At 42.3% G+C, this 17,582-nt stretch overlaps 1 protein-coding gene across 1 annotated transcript in view; it reads left to right on the forward strand.

Moving 5' to 3' along the window:
• The window catches only part of LOC308095013 (peptide-N(4)-(N-acetyl-beta-glucosaminyl)asparagine amidase-like), a 43,440-nt gene extending 28,772 nt beyond the window's left edge, over nt 1-14,668 (forward strand). The window contains exons 11-13 of the mRNA XM_080441924.1: nt 5,109-5,294; nt 14,383-14,448; nt 14,562-14,668. Of these exons, the coding sequence (XP_080298050.1) occupies nt 5,109-5,294; nt 14,383-14,448; nt 14,562-14,654 (345 nt within the window). The 3' untranslated portion in view covers nt 14,655-14,668. The remainder of the gene's footprint in view (nt 1-5,108; nt 5,295-14,382; nt 14,449-14,561) is intronic.
• Nucleotides 14,669-17,582: the final 2,914 nt, after the last annotated feature.

The following is a 17,582-nucleotide window of genomic DNA, read 5'->3' on the forward strand; positions in this document are numbered from 1 at the left end:
GTGACGGAGATTAGCTGCTAACACACGGACAGGACGGACACACACACACACACGGACGGATGGATGGAGGGTAAAACATACTCTCTCGCCATGCCTTCGGCCTGGCGGAGACAATAAATACACTGAGGTATGGGAATTCGTTTTTTTGTAAACTTGTACACTTGGGAGTGAAAGTGGTTAACCTTAGAGATGTACCAATACCATTTTGTACACTCTCAGAGTCATGGGGATCCTTCAAATTAGAAAGTTTGTAATAGTTAACACATTGCGTGCCAATCGCGTAGTTCTACACGAACCTAAATAATGGCGCAGCGTGCCAGTCGCGTAGATCTACGCGAAGTGGTCTTTTTTTTCTTTTTTTTTCTCTCACAGTGACACATTTCATTGTAGCACACCGGAAACGGAAATGAATGTCAATCGAAGATTTTCGTTCCCATCCGCCGCCGCTCTAAAGCTTCCGTTGATCCGCCATTATCTCCGGTGTTGTTTTTCTCCGCGCTGAACGCTGTTTGATAGAAACTGCGACTACTGCAAAATGGACGATCGTCGATTGAAAATGTCTTCTCTGGGCCACTCACACAGCTACCCTGTGTCTACAAACAGTTGAACGCGCGATCTTAATAAAGTTAAGTTAATAAAGTCTAAATAAAGACCTAGACCTCTCTCTTATCAGCCACGGTTTCAGAGCATTTTGTTTATTTTAAAAGCAATTTGTGGACGTTTTTGAAAGGCCAGCCATTAAAGTGAAACATAAAGGAGTTTATATATTTATTGCGAACGCAGCGGAAGGAGGCGCGCCAGAGGCGCGAGGCGCGCCTCCGCGCAAGTGGAGCTTACTATGAAACCGTGCTCGGGTTGTGTCTCTCTCTGTGTCTCTGTGTGCATATCTCTCTGTCTGTGTCTCTGTGTGCATATCTCTCTGTCTGTGTCTCTGTGTGCATATCTCTCTGTCTGTGTCTCTGTGTGCAGTATGTGTGGCTCAAATCCTCAGCCCTGTGTGCAGCCAACTAAATGTCCAATATAGACGTACCATACATCAAATGAAAGGTCTTTGAAAACTGAACACACCTGTCAAGGTTGCGTTTAAGCCCGCCCCTTCCCCCGGAAGCCACGCCCCGGAGAAGGCTCCTAAAAACTCCCCATTGAAACCCCATGTTAAATGAAAAGTGCCTGAATCGCTCCGAAACTTTTTCTACCCCCCCTAAGTGGGGGTCTACGAACAAATACTTCGGGCTCGGATTTTGGCTCCGCCCCCCGGAAGTGGGTGAAACAGGCACTTCAAACACTTTGTTGAATTGTTCAAAAACATTCAAAGTTTTTCTTTTGTGAATTTGTATTTTTGTAAGATGCTCCTTTTAACGCAGATTTTTTTTGTATTTAAAAAGAAAAAATGTATCGGTTACTTTTTTTAATTTTTTTTTTCATATTTATTTTATTTTTTTTGTGTTCGCTTCCCGCGTTCGCGCGTCTTACTTGTATACTGTACACTCACAAAGAGAAGTCCAACTCCCTCCAGCCAGTTAGAAGGGCTCGGTGCTCAACAGTGGGACCAGATGAATATAACAATAATAAAACACTGGAGCACTCCCCTGGGTCTGCACCTTTTCTATTGAGTTTTCTCACCCCTGAAAAACAATCAGTCCAGTGCTCAGACTCTATTTTTATATGTTTGAGTTTATATAGGTATGTGTTTCCCCCTTTTAATGTGCTGCTTGTTTTGATGTTGATATGATAGCTTTAGTGGCAGCCAGAAACATTGGTTTATTTGATACATATGTTAGATAAATCCAACAGGATAATGATATCACCCTGTGTGTGTGTGTGTGTGTGTGTGTGTGTGTGTGTGTGTGTGTGTGTGTGTCTGACAGAGAGCTTCAACAGTGTGTTTAATGTCAGCCCAGCGCTGTGCTAGAAGAGTCACTGAGCCATTAGAATGAAGCACTAGAACAGGGCTCTTCAACGTTTTCAGCCCAAGGACCCCCTAGCTGAGAGAGAGATGAAGCCGATCTACAAGCTCACAGCGAGGCGTTGTGAGCTTGTAGATCTGCTATTTTTGTCTAAAGTTCTCCTCAGAAAAGGGATGCTAGGTTTCAAATGGTTAAGGTAAAAAAAAAAAATCATACCAAACTAAGATTTGGCGGACCCCCTGTAGTAACTCTGAGGACCCCCTAGGGGTCCCGGACCCCCTGTTGAAGACCCTTGCACTCAGAATCACTGTGGTCCCATTAGAATGAAGCACTAGGAGAATCACTGTGGTCCCATTAGAATGAAGCACTAGGAGAATCACTGTGGTCCCATTAGAATGAAGCACTAGGAGAATCACTGTGGTCCCATTAGAATGAAGCACTAGGAGAATCACTGTGGTCCCATTAGAATGAAGCACTAGAAGAATCACTGAGCCTCCCATTAGAATTAGAATGAAGCACTTGGAACTAATGAAGGTGTCAGATCCAGGCTGACTGTGTGCCCCCAGTCACTCTGTAAAAACAGCAATAGTCCTAAACAGATAGTGATTTTTTCCCCGTCTAACACTGGGCACTTTAAACGTCTCATCTCTAAGACTTCCACTCTGATATTAGACATCTGCTCTGGCTCTGAGTTAACTTCACTGTCACTAACATAAGTACATCTACAGCCCAGTGTCAATGTTAAAGCATCAAGTGTTTTCATTAGATAAAGCTTCAATGATGTGTCCTTAGTCTATTGGTAATACGTGGGTTTATATTACATAATATATAACTTTTATACAGAGCTTCTTACAAATTGCCAGGTTGGAGCATATTTTACATTTTAATACTATATCAAAAGAACGTTTGACCTGTTCAGGGTCAAACATTCACATTCATTTAAACTGCAGTTTATTTGACATTCCTCTCACAACCAGTCCATGAAGCCGCATAATTACTTTTACCAAACAAGGTCGATTTATTGTCTCCGCCAGGCCGAAATAGTCGGATTTCCAATCTTGGAATAAATTCCTTACCAAAAAAAATCTTCACCAATGTGTTTGTAAAGGTGTCTAGTAACACATCTCACAAAGACTGAAATTCAGTTTCCCTAGGAGAATTTTTGACAGCTGCTGAAAGTTGGGGTACCCACCATTTCCCTGCAATTTCCATGCAGGGCAAAAAAAATCAAAATTTAATTCTGTTTCAAGTAGCATGTGAGGGGTCAAACTAGGGTGTTTTTATTATTCTGAATCCATTGCAAGCATTTATTTTGCACCAAAACCACTCCTTGGGCTAAAAACTGCCATAGCCATCCTTGTCCAGGTATACTTTTTGTGTAAAAAGCCCATTGAGATTGGGCTGTTTTTAGCCCAAGGAGTGGTTTTGGTGCAAAACAAATGCTTGCAATGGATTCAGAATCATAAAAACACCCTAGTTTGACCCCTCACATGCTACTTAAAACAGAATTAAAATTAGGTTTTTTTTGCCCTGCATGGAAATGCAGGGAAATGGTGGGTACCCCGACTTTCAGCAGCTGTCAAAAATTCTCCTAGGGAAACTGAATTTCAGTCTTTGTGAGATGTGTTACTAGACACCTTTACAAACACATTGGTGAAGATTTGTTTTGGTAAGGAATTTATTCCAAGATTGGAAATCTTTCTGCTAATATCCCCTGACTAAAAGGCATGGCAAGAGAGTATGTTTTACCCTCTGTCCGTCCGTCCGTGTGTCCGTCCGTCCGTCCGTCCGTCCGTTAGCAGCTAATCTCCGGCACCGTTGGCCCGGCCGATGCGAAACCGTGCACACACACTCCCTGGATGCCAATTCAGAACCTCTGGCCCAAATTTTTCAGATTGGCCTGTTATAGCACCACCAGGAGGCCACAATAACGTACCTGACCTGGCGGAGACCTGTGCTCCGAGGAGCACAGGTCTTTCTAGTTTCTTATTTTTTTACCGTGAATAAAAGCATCAACCCGTATGAATGAGGCATAAACGCATCAACCTGTATGAATGAGGCATCACCAAATGAAATAGTTTGATGTGAAATATAATAAATGCATAATTATAATCAGTCAGCAGCAGTGAATATGTATGTATGTATGGGTTCAAGTTCTCAGTCACCACGACCAGCCAGCATGTCTTCTATATGGAGCATGTCACGCACCGAAAATAGACGATCTACAAGCCGATCTACAAGCCCACAAGCTGCTTGTGAGCTTGTACATCGGCTATTTTCAGTCATTAGTGTGTGTGTGTGTGTGTGTGTGTGTGTGTGTGTGTGTGTGTGGGGAGGGGGGGGGGTCTCCTTTCATGCCATTTCACAAATCTCAGTTCAGGATTCGCCCTGACAAAATGTTGTGAGATTAGATTGTATTTTGCTTCATTCCATGATGTATATTATTGTCTCCACCAGGCCGAAAGGCATGGTGAGAGAGAGTATGTTTTGCCCCCTGTCCGTCCGTCCGTCCGTCCGTCCGTCCGTCCGTCCGTCCGTCCGTGGGTGTGTCCGTCCGTCCTTCTGTCTGTGACCAGCTAATCTCCGCAGCATGCGATTTCCGTGACATTTTCCACGTAGATTCCCACTAGGCCCCGGAAGAAATGCCACCCTTTTCACATTGGCCTCTTATTATAGCGCCACCAGGAGGCCATAATAACCTACCTGACCTGGCGGAGACTTGTGCTCTTTTTCTAGTTCTATGTGTGTGTTGTATTTGCCCTCCAGGTGTCACAGTGTGTGTTGTATTTGCCCTCCAGGTTGAATATGTGTGTGTTGTATTTGCCCTCCAGGTGTCAGAGTGTGTGTTGTATTTGCCCTCCAGGTTGAATATGTGTGTGTTGTATTTGCCCTCCAGGTGTCAGAGTGTGTGTTGTATTTGCCCTCCAGGTGTCAGAGTGTGTGTTGTATTTGCCCTGCAGGTGTCAGAGTGTGTGTTGTATTTGCCCTCCAGGTGTCAGAGTGTGTGTTGTATTTGCCCTCCAGGTTGAATATGTGTGTGTTGTATTTGCCCTGCAGGTGTCAGAGTGTGTGTTCTCTCCCTGTATTTGCCCTCCAGGTTGAATATGTGTGTGTTGTATTTGCCCTGCAGGTGTCAGTGTGTGTTCTCTCCCTGTATTTGCCCTCCAGGTTGAATATGTGTGTGTTGTATTTGCCCTGCAGGTGTCAGAGTGTGTGTTCAGCCCCACTGCCGTGGAGCAGAGCCAGCGGCTGTTCCACCTGCGTTACAGCTGTTCCCAGGACCGCTACGTCCGGGTCTCTAACGACAACGAGGAGGTGCAGGGCTGGGAGAGAGGAGTCTGGAGGCAGGAGTCTGTCTTCAGGAAGGTGGAGAGTGACTGGCAGATGGTTGGTTTAAACACAACACCGTGACTCTGAGAGTTTTATGAATGGAACCAAATGGACCCTTACGGGCAGTAGGGCAGTCACCATTACACGTTTAAGTTGATGATTAATTGTCACTCAAATAATTGCGAGTGTGTTTGGCCATTGAAGCCTTTTAGACTTCCTAATCACAGGGCCGATATGACAAATAACTGAAACATACAAAGAAATTATTGACATTTAATCATTTTTTACATGTAAAAAAAAAAAGCAGAAATAGCTGATCTACCAGCTTAGTTGTAAGCTGGTAGATCAGCTATTACAACGTAGCTATTTCTTTTCAGCTATTTTATAATTGAACTTTTTACCTTTTTTTTTTGTGAACGCACTACTTCATCATACAAGAGTGACAGAGAAAAGTAGTGAAAATAGCTGATCTCGCGAGGCTTCGTGAGCTTGTAGATCAGCTATTTGAACTACTTTAAAGGAGTAGTTCACCCAAAAAATGACTTATTTTCTATCAATTGCACACCCCATGAAGCCTTGAATTCATGATTTTTTAAAAAGTTTTTGTCACATTCGTAAGCTAATAATTTGATTCATGTCTCCTACAGGCTAATGTATCCGGTAGGAGACACAAAGTAGATTATTTGTGTCTCCTACCGGAAATACACCCAGTCATCAAATTATTGGCTTAGGAATGCGACAAAAACAGAAACAAATCCATGAATTCAAGGCTTCATGGGGTGTGCAATTGATAGAAAATAAGTAATTTTTTGGGTGAACTCCTCCTTTAAAATGTCTTTAAAACAATCATAAAAAAGGAAGGGTTTTGGACATGCAAGGTTTGGATCCGACTGCAACATAATAATATTAAATAAGAATGAATATGCCTATAAAATACATTTATCCACACACATACCTGAGAGCATTCAGTGAGACTGAAATACAATCATACCCAGTTAAATTGGTAGAGGTGGCCAATAGGGGTGGGACGATATGGGTACCTCACGATACGATATATATCACGATATTAGGCCCACGATAACTATATATATCACGATATTCGGCGATGTTCGATATATTGCGATATCACGATATTCGATATATATTGCAAGACATTTCACCAACGATATATCACGATATCTGAAAATATCGATATATTGCGATATCACGATATATTGCATGAAAATTCACCAACGATATATCACGATAGTCCTTGTGTTCAATTCATAAACACATAAAATAGCACCAAACAGTTCAAAATCATCATTACACAAATACAAGTAGGAAAAGCAACGTATCAAAAACAAACAAAAAAAATTTGTTTATTTTTAATATCGATATTTTTCGGCAGGATATCGATTAGTTATCGCGGGAGAAAGTATCGCGATATATCGATATATCGATATATATCGTCCCACCCCTAGTGGCCAATGACATCTACATCTATGGAGATTTAAATGCTTTGTACATGACGGTGGTCTTGCAGCAAAACTGTTCAAAAGATCCATTTGAACAGACAGACAGCCAGCTGTGCGGTGGAGTTTTTCACTATACAATAGACATGCATGCGTTTTGCTATTTGAATTGAAATAAAGGTTGTTGTTCCTGGACAAAAGACAGATAGTGTTAGCACCACATTCAAGTATCAAAAGAAACTAGACGCGTCGCAATTCAGGGCAATTGCAGAGTGTGGTTGCACCGACGCTAGTCGCGAGTCGCTGCCGCCGGGACTCGAGGAATACGCTGGGAGGAATACCGTCGGCGGCTGTGCCAATTACATTGTCACGTAACTCCTGAGATCACTTGCGTTTAATTTTGAGAGGATTGATCCCCCCAAAATAAGGTTTTTGCATCAAACGGTTACATTTTGAGCATTTGTGGCGCCCCCTATGGATCAAAGTGGAAATTATTTTGGGGATTTGTTGAGTAAACCACACTTGACATGTGATTCAAATTTGGGATTGACTGGATGTTTTGTTCGTGATTTGTGGGCTTTTTTGTAAAACGGGCCCCTCCCGCTAACTTTGGAAGCCATTTACGGACAAACGGTATGGACTATCAAATTCTGTTTCGGTCCAGATTATCGCATGGGTCCAGAGATCATGTGTACCGATTTTTGTTAGATTTCGACAAAATATATGGGAGGAGGAGCTAAAAGTGTGTTTTGAAGAAAATTCAAAATGGCGGAAAATCTATCCTGACGCAAATGGGCGTGGCCTATATGGGGAGATGCGTCGTGACCCAAGGAATCCAGGGGAAAAGAAACATTTTTATTTTACGACCTACGGTTCAAGAGTTATAGGCCAAAACGTAAAGTGGGCTCTTATAGCGCCACCATTTGGCCGATTAGTGTAATTATTTTTTCAATAATTTCGGACTAAATTATGAACCTCCCCTCCAAATCTGGTAACTCTAGCTCTTACGGTTTCTGAGAAAAAAATACTTGAATTTGAGTTTTTTCACTTTTTCATTAAAGTGGATGGGGAAATTTAATGCACTAATAAATCAATATCAATAAAACTATGCAACCAATCTCTTAGCAAAATACAAGCACACGATTCCCGGTGAAGCCGGTCATTTTGATATATGGCACTAAATTGGGAAAAATAAACTGTGGGCTGTGATGCGGTTGAAAATATTGTTTATCTATAAGTATGAATAATAAAGTGTGAAGATTACTATAGTCTGGTTGCCACACTAATAAATATGGTCCTAGACAAAGGACAGACAGTGCGACGCGTTTTGAGCTTGTAGATCGGTTATTTTTGCTACTTTTGTGTGACATAGATTGTGAAGATGGGCATTCATTTAAGAAAAAAGTTAAAATACGGAGATCAGAGGTGTCTGCCCGACAGTATATGCAATGTGTCCCTCTGGAGTGAGTGTGGAAATACAGTGGCCCTCTGCATCATCACAGTTGCATCAGCCCTGAATTAGATGGTGAATGACGGTGCTGTGTTTGTGCGCAGACTGTGCAGTCATGTCAGTGGGCTCACATGCACACAGTTGCATGCATATAGCAGCCCATGCGCTCCGCTGGGACCGTAAGCGCTACTGAACGCTGAACGTGAACGAATCATTTGAACGGATCATTTGAACGGATCGTTTGAACGGATCGTTTGAACGGATCGTTTGAACGGATCGTTTGAACGGATCGTTTGAACGGATCATTTGAACGGATCGTTTGAACGGATCGTTTGAACGGATCATTTGAACGGATCGTTTGAACGGATCGTTTGAACGGATCATTTGAACGGATCGTTTGAACGGATCGTTTGAACGGATCGTTTGAACGGATCGTTTGAACGGATCGTTTGAACGGATCGTTTGAACGGATCGTTTGAACGGATCGTTTGAACGGATCGTTTGAACGGATCGTTTGAACGGATCGTTTGAACGGATCGTTTGAACGGATCATTTGAACGGATCATTTGAACGGATCATTTGAACGGATCATTTGAACGGATCATTTGAACGGATCATTTGAACGGATCATTTGAACGGATCATTTGAACGGATCATTTGAACGGATCATTTGAACGGATCATTTGAACGGATCATTTGAACGGATCATTGCCGTGAACGAAATCGTTCGTTCACTGAAATGAAGGTTTGTTTTGATAAAAAAAAAATAGACTTTAAAGGAGGAGTTCACCCAAAAAATTACTTATTTTCTATCAATTGCACGCCCTATGAAGCCTTGAATCCATGGATTCTTTTTAGTTTTTGTCACATTCCTAAGCTAAAAATTTGATTCCCGTCTCCTACCGGCTAATGTATCCGGTAGGAGACACAAAGTAGATTATTTGTGTCTCCTACCGGAAATACACACGGTCATCAAATTATTGTCTTAGGAATGCCACAAAAACTAAAATAAAACCATGAAATCAAGGCTTCATGGGGTGTGTAATTGATAGAAAATAAGTAATTTTTTGGGTGAACTCCTCCTTTAACGATGGTGCCTCATGGGCCTGTCAGACAAAAGGCAATTAGTGCAAAAGTGTCACTTTTCAGCTACAGTCACCTTTTTGAACCCAAATAGGGCAATTGTGTGACACCTGACCCGATAGAAAACAACATGTTGTCACCTTTTTCACCTCGGGGCTGTTTGCATGCCTCTACTCTGTGTTGTTGTTGCATTACGTGCTGTATAGGCCTGACCTCTAGTAGTCCAATAGTCGACTAATTAGTCGAGGGGTGTCTGAGTCGACTGACAATCTCTTGAATTATTAAAAAAAAAAATCGGGAAAAAAAAGAAATGGGAGAAACCAATAGTATATGTTAAATCAGACACTAAGCACCCCTAATGTGATTATTTGGGGGCCAAAAAAATAAAAATAAAATCACACCCAGTGTGAAGTGGGTGGTGTGGTCACAGTGGTCATCACAGTGATGGACGTTCACTTAAAGAAAAGTAATATTGTGGACCAACCATTGTACACCCCTAACTTAAAAAAACCCATAAATATTTATAGGGCTATGCACATGTGTCATGTTTCCCTAGCCAATCACAGTCCTGAATAGACTGTGATTGGCCAATCACGGTGCAGGGTTAGGGGGGTACACTGGTGGCCAATCACAGCGCAGGGTTGGGGGGGGTGCAAATTTCCAAACCTCACATATAGGGGCGGTTTCACCGCCCAATAATGAAAAAATATTATTAAAAAAATACTTTGAATGTTTTTGAACAATTCAACAAAGTGTTTGAAGTGCCTGTTTCACCCACTTCCGGGGGACTATGTTGCAGTCGGATCCAAACCTTGCATGTCCAAAACCCTTCCTTTTTTATGATTGTTTTAAAGACATTTTAAAGGAGGAGTTCACCCAAAAAATTACTTATTTTCTATCAATTGCACACCCCATGAAGCCTTGAATTCATGGATTTGTTTCTGTTTTTGTCGCATTCCTAAGCCAATAATTTGATGACTGGGTGTATTTCCGGTAGGAGACACAAATAATCTACGGATTTTAATCACTTGCGTTTAATTTTGAGAGGATTGATCCCCCCAAAATAAGGTTTTTGCATCAAACGGTTACATTTTGAGCATTTGTGGCGCCCCCTATGGATCAAAGTGGAAATTATTTTGGGGATTTGTTGAGTAAACCACACTTGACATGTGATTCAAATTTGGGATTGACTGGATGTTTTGTTCGTGATTTGTGGGCTTTTTTGTAAAACGGGCCCCTCCCGCTAACTTTGGAAGCCATTTACGGACAAACGGTATGGACTATCAAATTCTGTTTCGGTCCAGATTATCGCATGGGTCCAGAGATCATGTGTACCGATTTTTGTTAGATTTCGACAAAATATATGGGAGGAGGAGCTAAAAGTGTGTTTTGAAGAAAATTCAAAATGGCGGAAAATCTATCCTGACGCAAATGGGCGTGGCCTATATGGGGAGATGCGTCGTGACCCAAGGAATCCAGGGGAAAAGAAACATTTTTATTTTACGACCTACGGTTCAAGAGTTATAGGCCAAAACGTAAAGTGGGCTCTTATAGCGCCACCATTTGGCCGATTAGTGTAATTATTTTTTCAATAATTTCGGACTAAATTATGAACCTCCCCTCCAAATCTGGTAACTCTAGCTCTTACGGTTTCTGAGAAAAAAATACTTGAATTTGAGTTTTTTCACTTTTTCATTAAAGTGGATGGGGAAATTTAATGCACTAATAAATCAATATCAATAAAACTATGCAACCAATCTCTTAGCAAAATACAAGCACACGATTCCCGGTGAAGCCGGTCATTTTGATATATGGCACTAAATTGGGAAAAATAAACTGTGGGCTGTGATGCGGTTGAAAATATTGTTTATCTATAAGTATGAATAATAAAGTGTGAAGATTACTATAGTCTGGTTGCCACACTAATAAATATGGTCCTAGACAAAGGACAGACAGTGCGACGCGTTTTGAGCTTGTAGATCGGTTATTTTTGCTACTTTTGTGTGACATAGATTGTGAAGATGGGCATTCATTTAAGAAAAAAGTTAAAATACGGAGATCAGAGGTGTCTGCCCGACAGTATATGCAATGTGTCCCTCTGGAGTGAGTGTGGAAATACAGTGGCCCTCTGCATCATCACAGTTGCATCAGCCCTGAATTAGATGGTGAATGACGGTGCTGTGTTTGTGCGCAGACTGTGCAGTCATGTCAGTGGGCTCACATGCACACAGTTGCATGCATATAGCAGCCCATGCGCTCCGCTGGGACCGTAAGCGCTACTGAACGCTGAACGTGAACGAATCATTTGAACGGATCATTTGAACGGATCGTTTGAACGGATCGTTTGAACGGATCGTTTGAACGGATCGTTTGAACGGATCATTTGAACGGATCGTTTGAACGGATCATTTGAACGGATCGTTTGAACGGATCGTTTGAACGGATCATTTGAACGGATCGTTTGAACGGATCGTTTGAACGGATCATTTGAACGGATCGTTTGAACGGATCGTTTGAACGGATCGTTTGAACGGATCGTTTGAACGGATCGTTTGAACGGATCGTTTGAACGGATCGTTTGAACGGATCGTTTGAACGGATCGTTTGAACGGATCGTTTGAACGGATCGTTTGAACGGATCGTTTGAACGGATCATTTGAACGGATCATTTGAACGGATCATTTGAACGGATCATTTGAACGGATCATTTGAACGGATCATTTGAACGGATCATTTGAACGGATCATTTGAACGGATCATTTGAACGGATCATTTGAACGGATCATTTGAACGGATCATTTGAACGGATCATTGCCGTGAACGAAATCGTTCGTTCACTGAAATGAAGGTTTGTTTTGATAAAAAAAAAATAGACTTTAAAGGAGGAGTTCACCCAAAAAATTACTTATTTTCTATCAATTGCACGCCCTATGAAGCCTTGAATCCATGGATTCTTTTTAGTTTTTGTCACATTCCTAAGCTAAAAATTTGATTCCCGTCTCCTACCGGCTAATGTATCCGGTAGGAGACACAAAGTAGATTATTTGTGTCTCCTACCGGAAATACACACGGTCATCAAATTATTGTCTTAGGAATGCCACAAAAACTAAAATAAAACCATGAAATCAAGGCTTCATGGGGTGTGTAATTGATAGAAAATAAGTAATTTTTTGGGTGAACTCCTCCTTTAACGATGGTGCCTCATGGGCCTGTCAGACAAAAGGCAATTAGTGCAAAAGTGTCACTTTTCAGCTACAGTCACCTTTTTGAACCCAAATAGGGCAATTGTGTGACACCTGACCCGATAGAAAACAACATGTTGTCACCTTTTTCACCTCGGGGCTGTTTGCATGCCTCTACTCTGTGTTGTTGTTGCATTACGTGCTGTATAGGCCTGACCTCTAGTAGTCCAATAGTCGACTAATTAGTCGAGGGGTGTCTGAGTCGACTGACAATCTCTTGAATTATTAAAAAAAAAAATCGGGAAAAAAAAGAAATGGGAGAAACCAATAGTATATGTTAAATCAGACACTAAGCACCCCTAATGTGATTATTTGGGGGCCAAAAAAATAAAAATAAAATCACACCCAGTGTGAAGTGGGTGGTGTGGTCACAGTGGTCATCACAGTGATGGACGTTCACTTAAAGAAAAGTAATATTGTGGACCAACCATTGTACACCCCTAACTTAAAAAAACCCATAAATATTTATAGGGCTATGCACATGTGTCATGTTTCCCTAGCCAATCACAGTCCTGAATAGACTGTGATTGGCCAATCACGGTGCAGGGTTAGGGGGGTACACTGGTGGCCAATCACAGCGCAGGGTTGGGGGGGGTGCAAATTTCCAAACCTCACATATAGGGGCGGTTTCACCGCCCAATAATGAAAAAATATTATTAAAAAAATACTTTGAATGTTTTTGAACAATTCAACAAAGTGTTTGAAGTGCCTGTTTCACCCACTTCCGGGGGGCGGAGCCAAAATCCGAGCCCGAATTATTTGTTCGTAGACCCTCACTTAGGGGGGGTAGAAAAAGTTTGGGAGCGATTCGGGCACTTTTCATTTAACATGGGGTTTCAACTTTCAATGGGGAGTTTTTAGGAGCCTTCTCCGGGGCGTGGCTTCCAGGGGAAGGGGCGGGCTTAAACGCAACCTTGACAGGTGTGTTCAGTTTTCAAAGACCTTTCATTTGATGTATGGTACGTCTATATTGGACATTTACTTGGCTGCACACAGGCAGTGCACACAATACTGCACACAGACAGAGAGACACACAAGCCGAGCACGGTGTCATAGTAAGCTCCACTTGCGCGGAGAAGGCGCGCCTCCTTCCGCTGCGTTCGCAATCATAGATATAGAAACCTAGATACCTCATTGGCCTCTGCAGTTCGTTGGAGCGACCTGTTTGGTATGGTGGCCGCCATACGTGCTGTGATTGGCCAGTGCCCGTCCCCCCCGGAAATGGGGGGAACGGGCACTGGCCAATCACAGCGCGTCTTTTCCAGGACTTGTCAGAATCTAGTTGTCCCGCCCCCACCTGCCTCTCATTGGCCTACTGAACGCCCCCTTCTGTGACGCACGCGGAAATTTCCAGCTGTCCCCCAGGAACAAAAGCTTCCTTGCCCAGGAAGCGGAAGCGCGCCCGCCGTGCCGACGCTTCAGAGCCAGAGGAGGCTTTATATGTCTATGGTAACAATGGTCTCTCCGTCTCTCCACGAGACACACACACACACACACACACACACACACACACACACACACACACACACACACACACACCTAGTAACAATGGTCTCTCCGTCTCTCCACGAGACACACACACACACACACACACACACACACACACACACACACACACACACACACACACACACACACACACCTACTGTAGTAACAATGGTCTCCCCGTCTCTCCACAGAGAACACATTTAGAATGTTCCAGGTCCAATCCTGTTTCTCTTGTTTCTGCTGTGTTCAGTGTGAGTCCTCTCTCCTGATTGGATCAAATTGTTTCTGCTGTGTTCAGTATGAGTCCTCTCTCCTGATTGGATCAAATCGTTTCTGCTGTGTTCAGTATGAGTCCTCGCTCCTGATTGAATCAAATTGGTGTACATACAGGCCTGATATTTTCTTTTTCCTTCCTCTGTTTACTAAAGAGTTGGAGAGACGAGATGACACCCGTTATAGAACCCTATAGCAATGATTACTATGGGGACATAAAGGTATTTAACAAACCCTATCACTTACAGCAGTGGTTACTATGGTTACTATGGAGACATAAAGGTATTTAACAAACCCTATCACTTACAGCAGTGGTTACTATGGGGACGTAAAGGTATTTAACAAACCCTATCACTTACAGCAGTGGTTCCCAAAGCGTTTACCTCCAGGCCCAAAAAGAGAGACATATCCCCAGGACCCAGACTAGTGAAAATAGCAGATCTACAAACTCATTTCTTCTTAATTCATGTATTATTTTACATTTATTTTTCAATTTTAATATTAATAATTTCTGAAAATCTTTTAATAATATAATAATAATAATAACAATAATAAAATGTAGGAAATAAAAAAGGGGAGATTTACTCAGCAAATTTTGATTCAGTTGTAGTCTTTTGAATCAAACGCTGCAACGTGTTGTGAGCTTGTAGATCTGCTATTTTCACCCGATCGCAACCAAACATACTTTTCTTTTAGTTCTACTGGATCTCTTCTCCACTCGTCCCTCACTGACATTTTAGTCTAGTTTTTATTTGTTGACGGAATTGTCAATATAATAAGTCTTAGTTTTAGTCATCGTAGCTTAGTTTTTATTTAGTTTATATTTAGATTTCGTCAGTGAAAAAAGACATTTTTCGTCAGTTTTAGTCGACGAAATCAACACTGTTCCCAAGCCAGTGCTTGGAGCACCTTTAAACTTGTAACAACATGCAGCCGTGATCCTTGACTGACAGCAGTGGACTGTGTGTGTGTCGACTAGGCCTGATCTAATTGGCGACTAATTGCCATTAGTCGACTGGCAGTCGACTAATGCAAAAAAAAAGAAAAGAAAAAAAAAAACAATTTTTTTCTTCTTTTTTTTAGAGACAAAATAATTTTAATTTCAAAGGGCCAAGTCTACACAGTTTGTTTTGTGTCTCCAGCAGAGTTTCTAGTGTCTCTATCTCTCTCTGGAAGAGGTTGCACATGAACTCTGCAGCCGCACTGAGGCGCTCCAACACAAACAATACCAATACAAAGACGAGGAAGAAGAAGAATAAAGTGGAAGTTACGTGTGGTTGCAGGAGTAGACTTGGCCAAAAAACGATTAAAAACATTTTTGGCCCTTAATTATTATTATTATTATTATTATTTTTGACTAGATTCGACTAAGAGACATGCAGTCGACTCGGACCCCCCGCGACTAACCAGTCGACTATTCGACTTAGTCGAGGTCAGGCCTAGTGTCGACAACCACTGATTTCAGTGGTTTGGAAGCATGCCGTGCACCCAAAATAAACCATCTACAAGCTGATACAAGAACATGCTTTAGTTATTTTAGGATTAAAGAGTATTTGAAGGGGTCAAGCTGACAGTAGAATGCATGTTCACAAGCATTTTCCATCAAACTCCTAATGCTCTCTGATATTTCATGAAGGGAAATGCATTAAAGCCTCAATTCTGCATTTTCTTCAACTGGTTGGATGCATGCAGAGCAACAAGAAGATAGGTTTAGATCAGGGGTCTTCAACAGGGGGTCCGGGACCCCTAGGGGGTCCGGGACCCCTAGGGGGTCCTCAGAGCTACTATAGGGGGTCCGCCAAATCTTTTGTGATAGGATTTCGTTTTTTTACATTAACCACTTGAACCCTACAATTCCTTTTCCGAGGGGAACATAAGCCGAAAATAGCAGATCTACAAGCTCTCAACGCCTCGCAGCGCGAGGCGTTGAGAGCTTGTAGATCGGCTATTTTTGGCAAAGAAGCTATAGGCGTAGAGGGGAAAAAAAGCAGACTAAGTAAAAAAAAAAACTAGTAAGGGGGTCCCTGCTTCATCTCTCTCTCAGCTAGGGGGTCCTTGGCCTGAAAACGTTGAAGACCCCTGGTTTAGATCTTTATAATAATAATAATAATCATGACGGAGGACGGAGGACGGAGGACTCTTTCATTAGGATCTGGACTGGCTAAATGTTGATGTATCTTCTGTTCCATGTGTCCAGGTGTACCTGGCCCGGACGGAGGGCTCCTCCACGGGGAGCATCATCTGGAAGATGGACTTCTCTCCTGCTGGGATGAAGGTCGGCAGCGTGTCGGTCAGAGCCTCCTGCCAGACCTTCCACTCTGGGAAGGTGACCTGGTGTCTGAGGGCGGGTTCTACGCTCACAGAGTTCTCTGCAGGTACCATGGGCCGTGATTATAGAACATGTTTATTAACTCATTGACTGACAGAAACAAAACATCGAAAACCAGCCTTTTCCTTACCTTTTCAAGTAGTCACAGGATATTTATCTCCAGTGTGATCGAGCCCCCGATCGTAGCTAAACACGGAGGGTTTCAACGCGATTCCGCGAAAAATGTCATCGCAACCCCTCCGTTCGCTTGTTATAGGCCGTTGAATATAGCATGTCTTGTTATAGGCCCTTGAATATAGCATGTCTTGTTATAGGCCGTTGAATATAGCATGTCTTGTTATAGGCCGTTGAATATAGCATGTCTTGTTATAGGCCCTTGAATATAGCATGTCTTGTTATAGGCCGTTGAATATAGCATGTCTTGTTATAGGCCGTTGAATATAGTATGTCTTGTTATAGGCCGTTGAATATAGCATGTCTTGTTATAGGCCGTTGAATATAGCATGTCTTGTTATAGGCCGTTGAATATAGCATGTCTTGTTATAGGCTGTTGAATATAGTATGTCTTGTTATAGGCCGTTGAATATAGCATGTCTTGTTATAGGCCGTTGAATATAGCATGTCTTGTTATAGGCCGTTGAATATAGCATGTCTTGTTATAGGCCGTTGAATATAGCATGTCTTGTTATAGGCCGTTGAATATAGCATGTCTTGTTATAGGCCGTTGAATATAGCATGTCTTGTTATAGGCCGTTGAATATAGCATGTCTTGTTATAGGCCGTTGAATATAGCGTGTCTTGTTATAGGCCCTTGAATATAGCATGTCTCGTCCAAAATGCAGGGAAAAATAGGAAAGCAAGATACAGCCGTTTCCCCAAATACGCTAACCAGGAAGTGAATGGAAGAGGAAATCTTGGGATCACGTGATCTCCTGGATCTGTGTGTCTTGAGCATGAAATGGTCACTCATGTGTTAGCGAACAGCGCCATCTAGTTGAAAAAACACTGAAAACGCAAAGAGTCGTC

This window comes from Gymnoscopelus braueri (genome assembly GCF_963280865.1).
Source record: "Gymnoscopelus braueri genome assembly, chromosome: 11".
NCBI classification, from domain to species: domain Eukaryota; kingdom Metazoa; phylum Chordata; class Actinopteri; order Myctophiformes; family Myctophidae; genus Gymnoscopelus; species Gymnoscopelus braueri.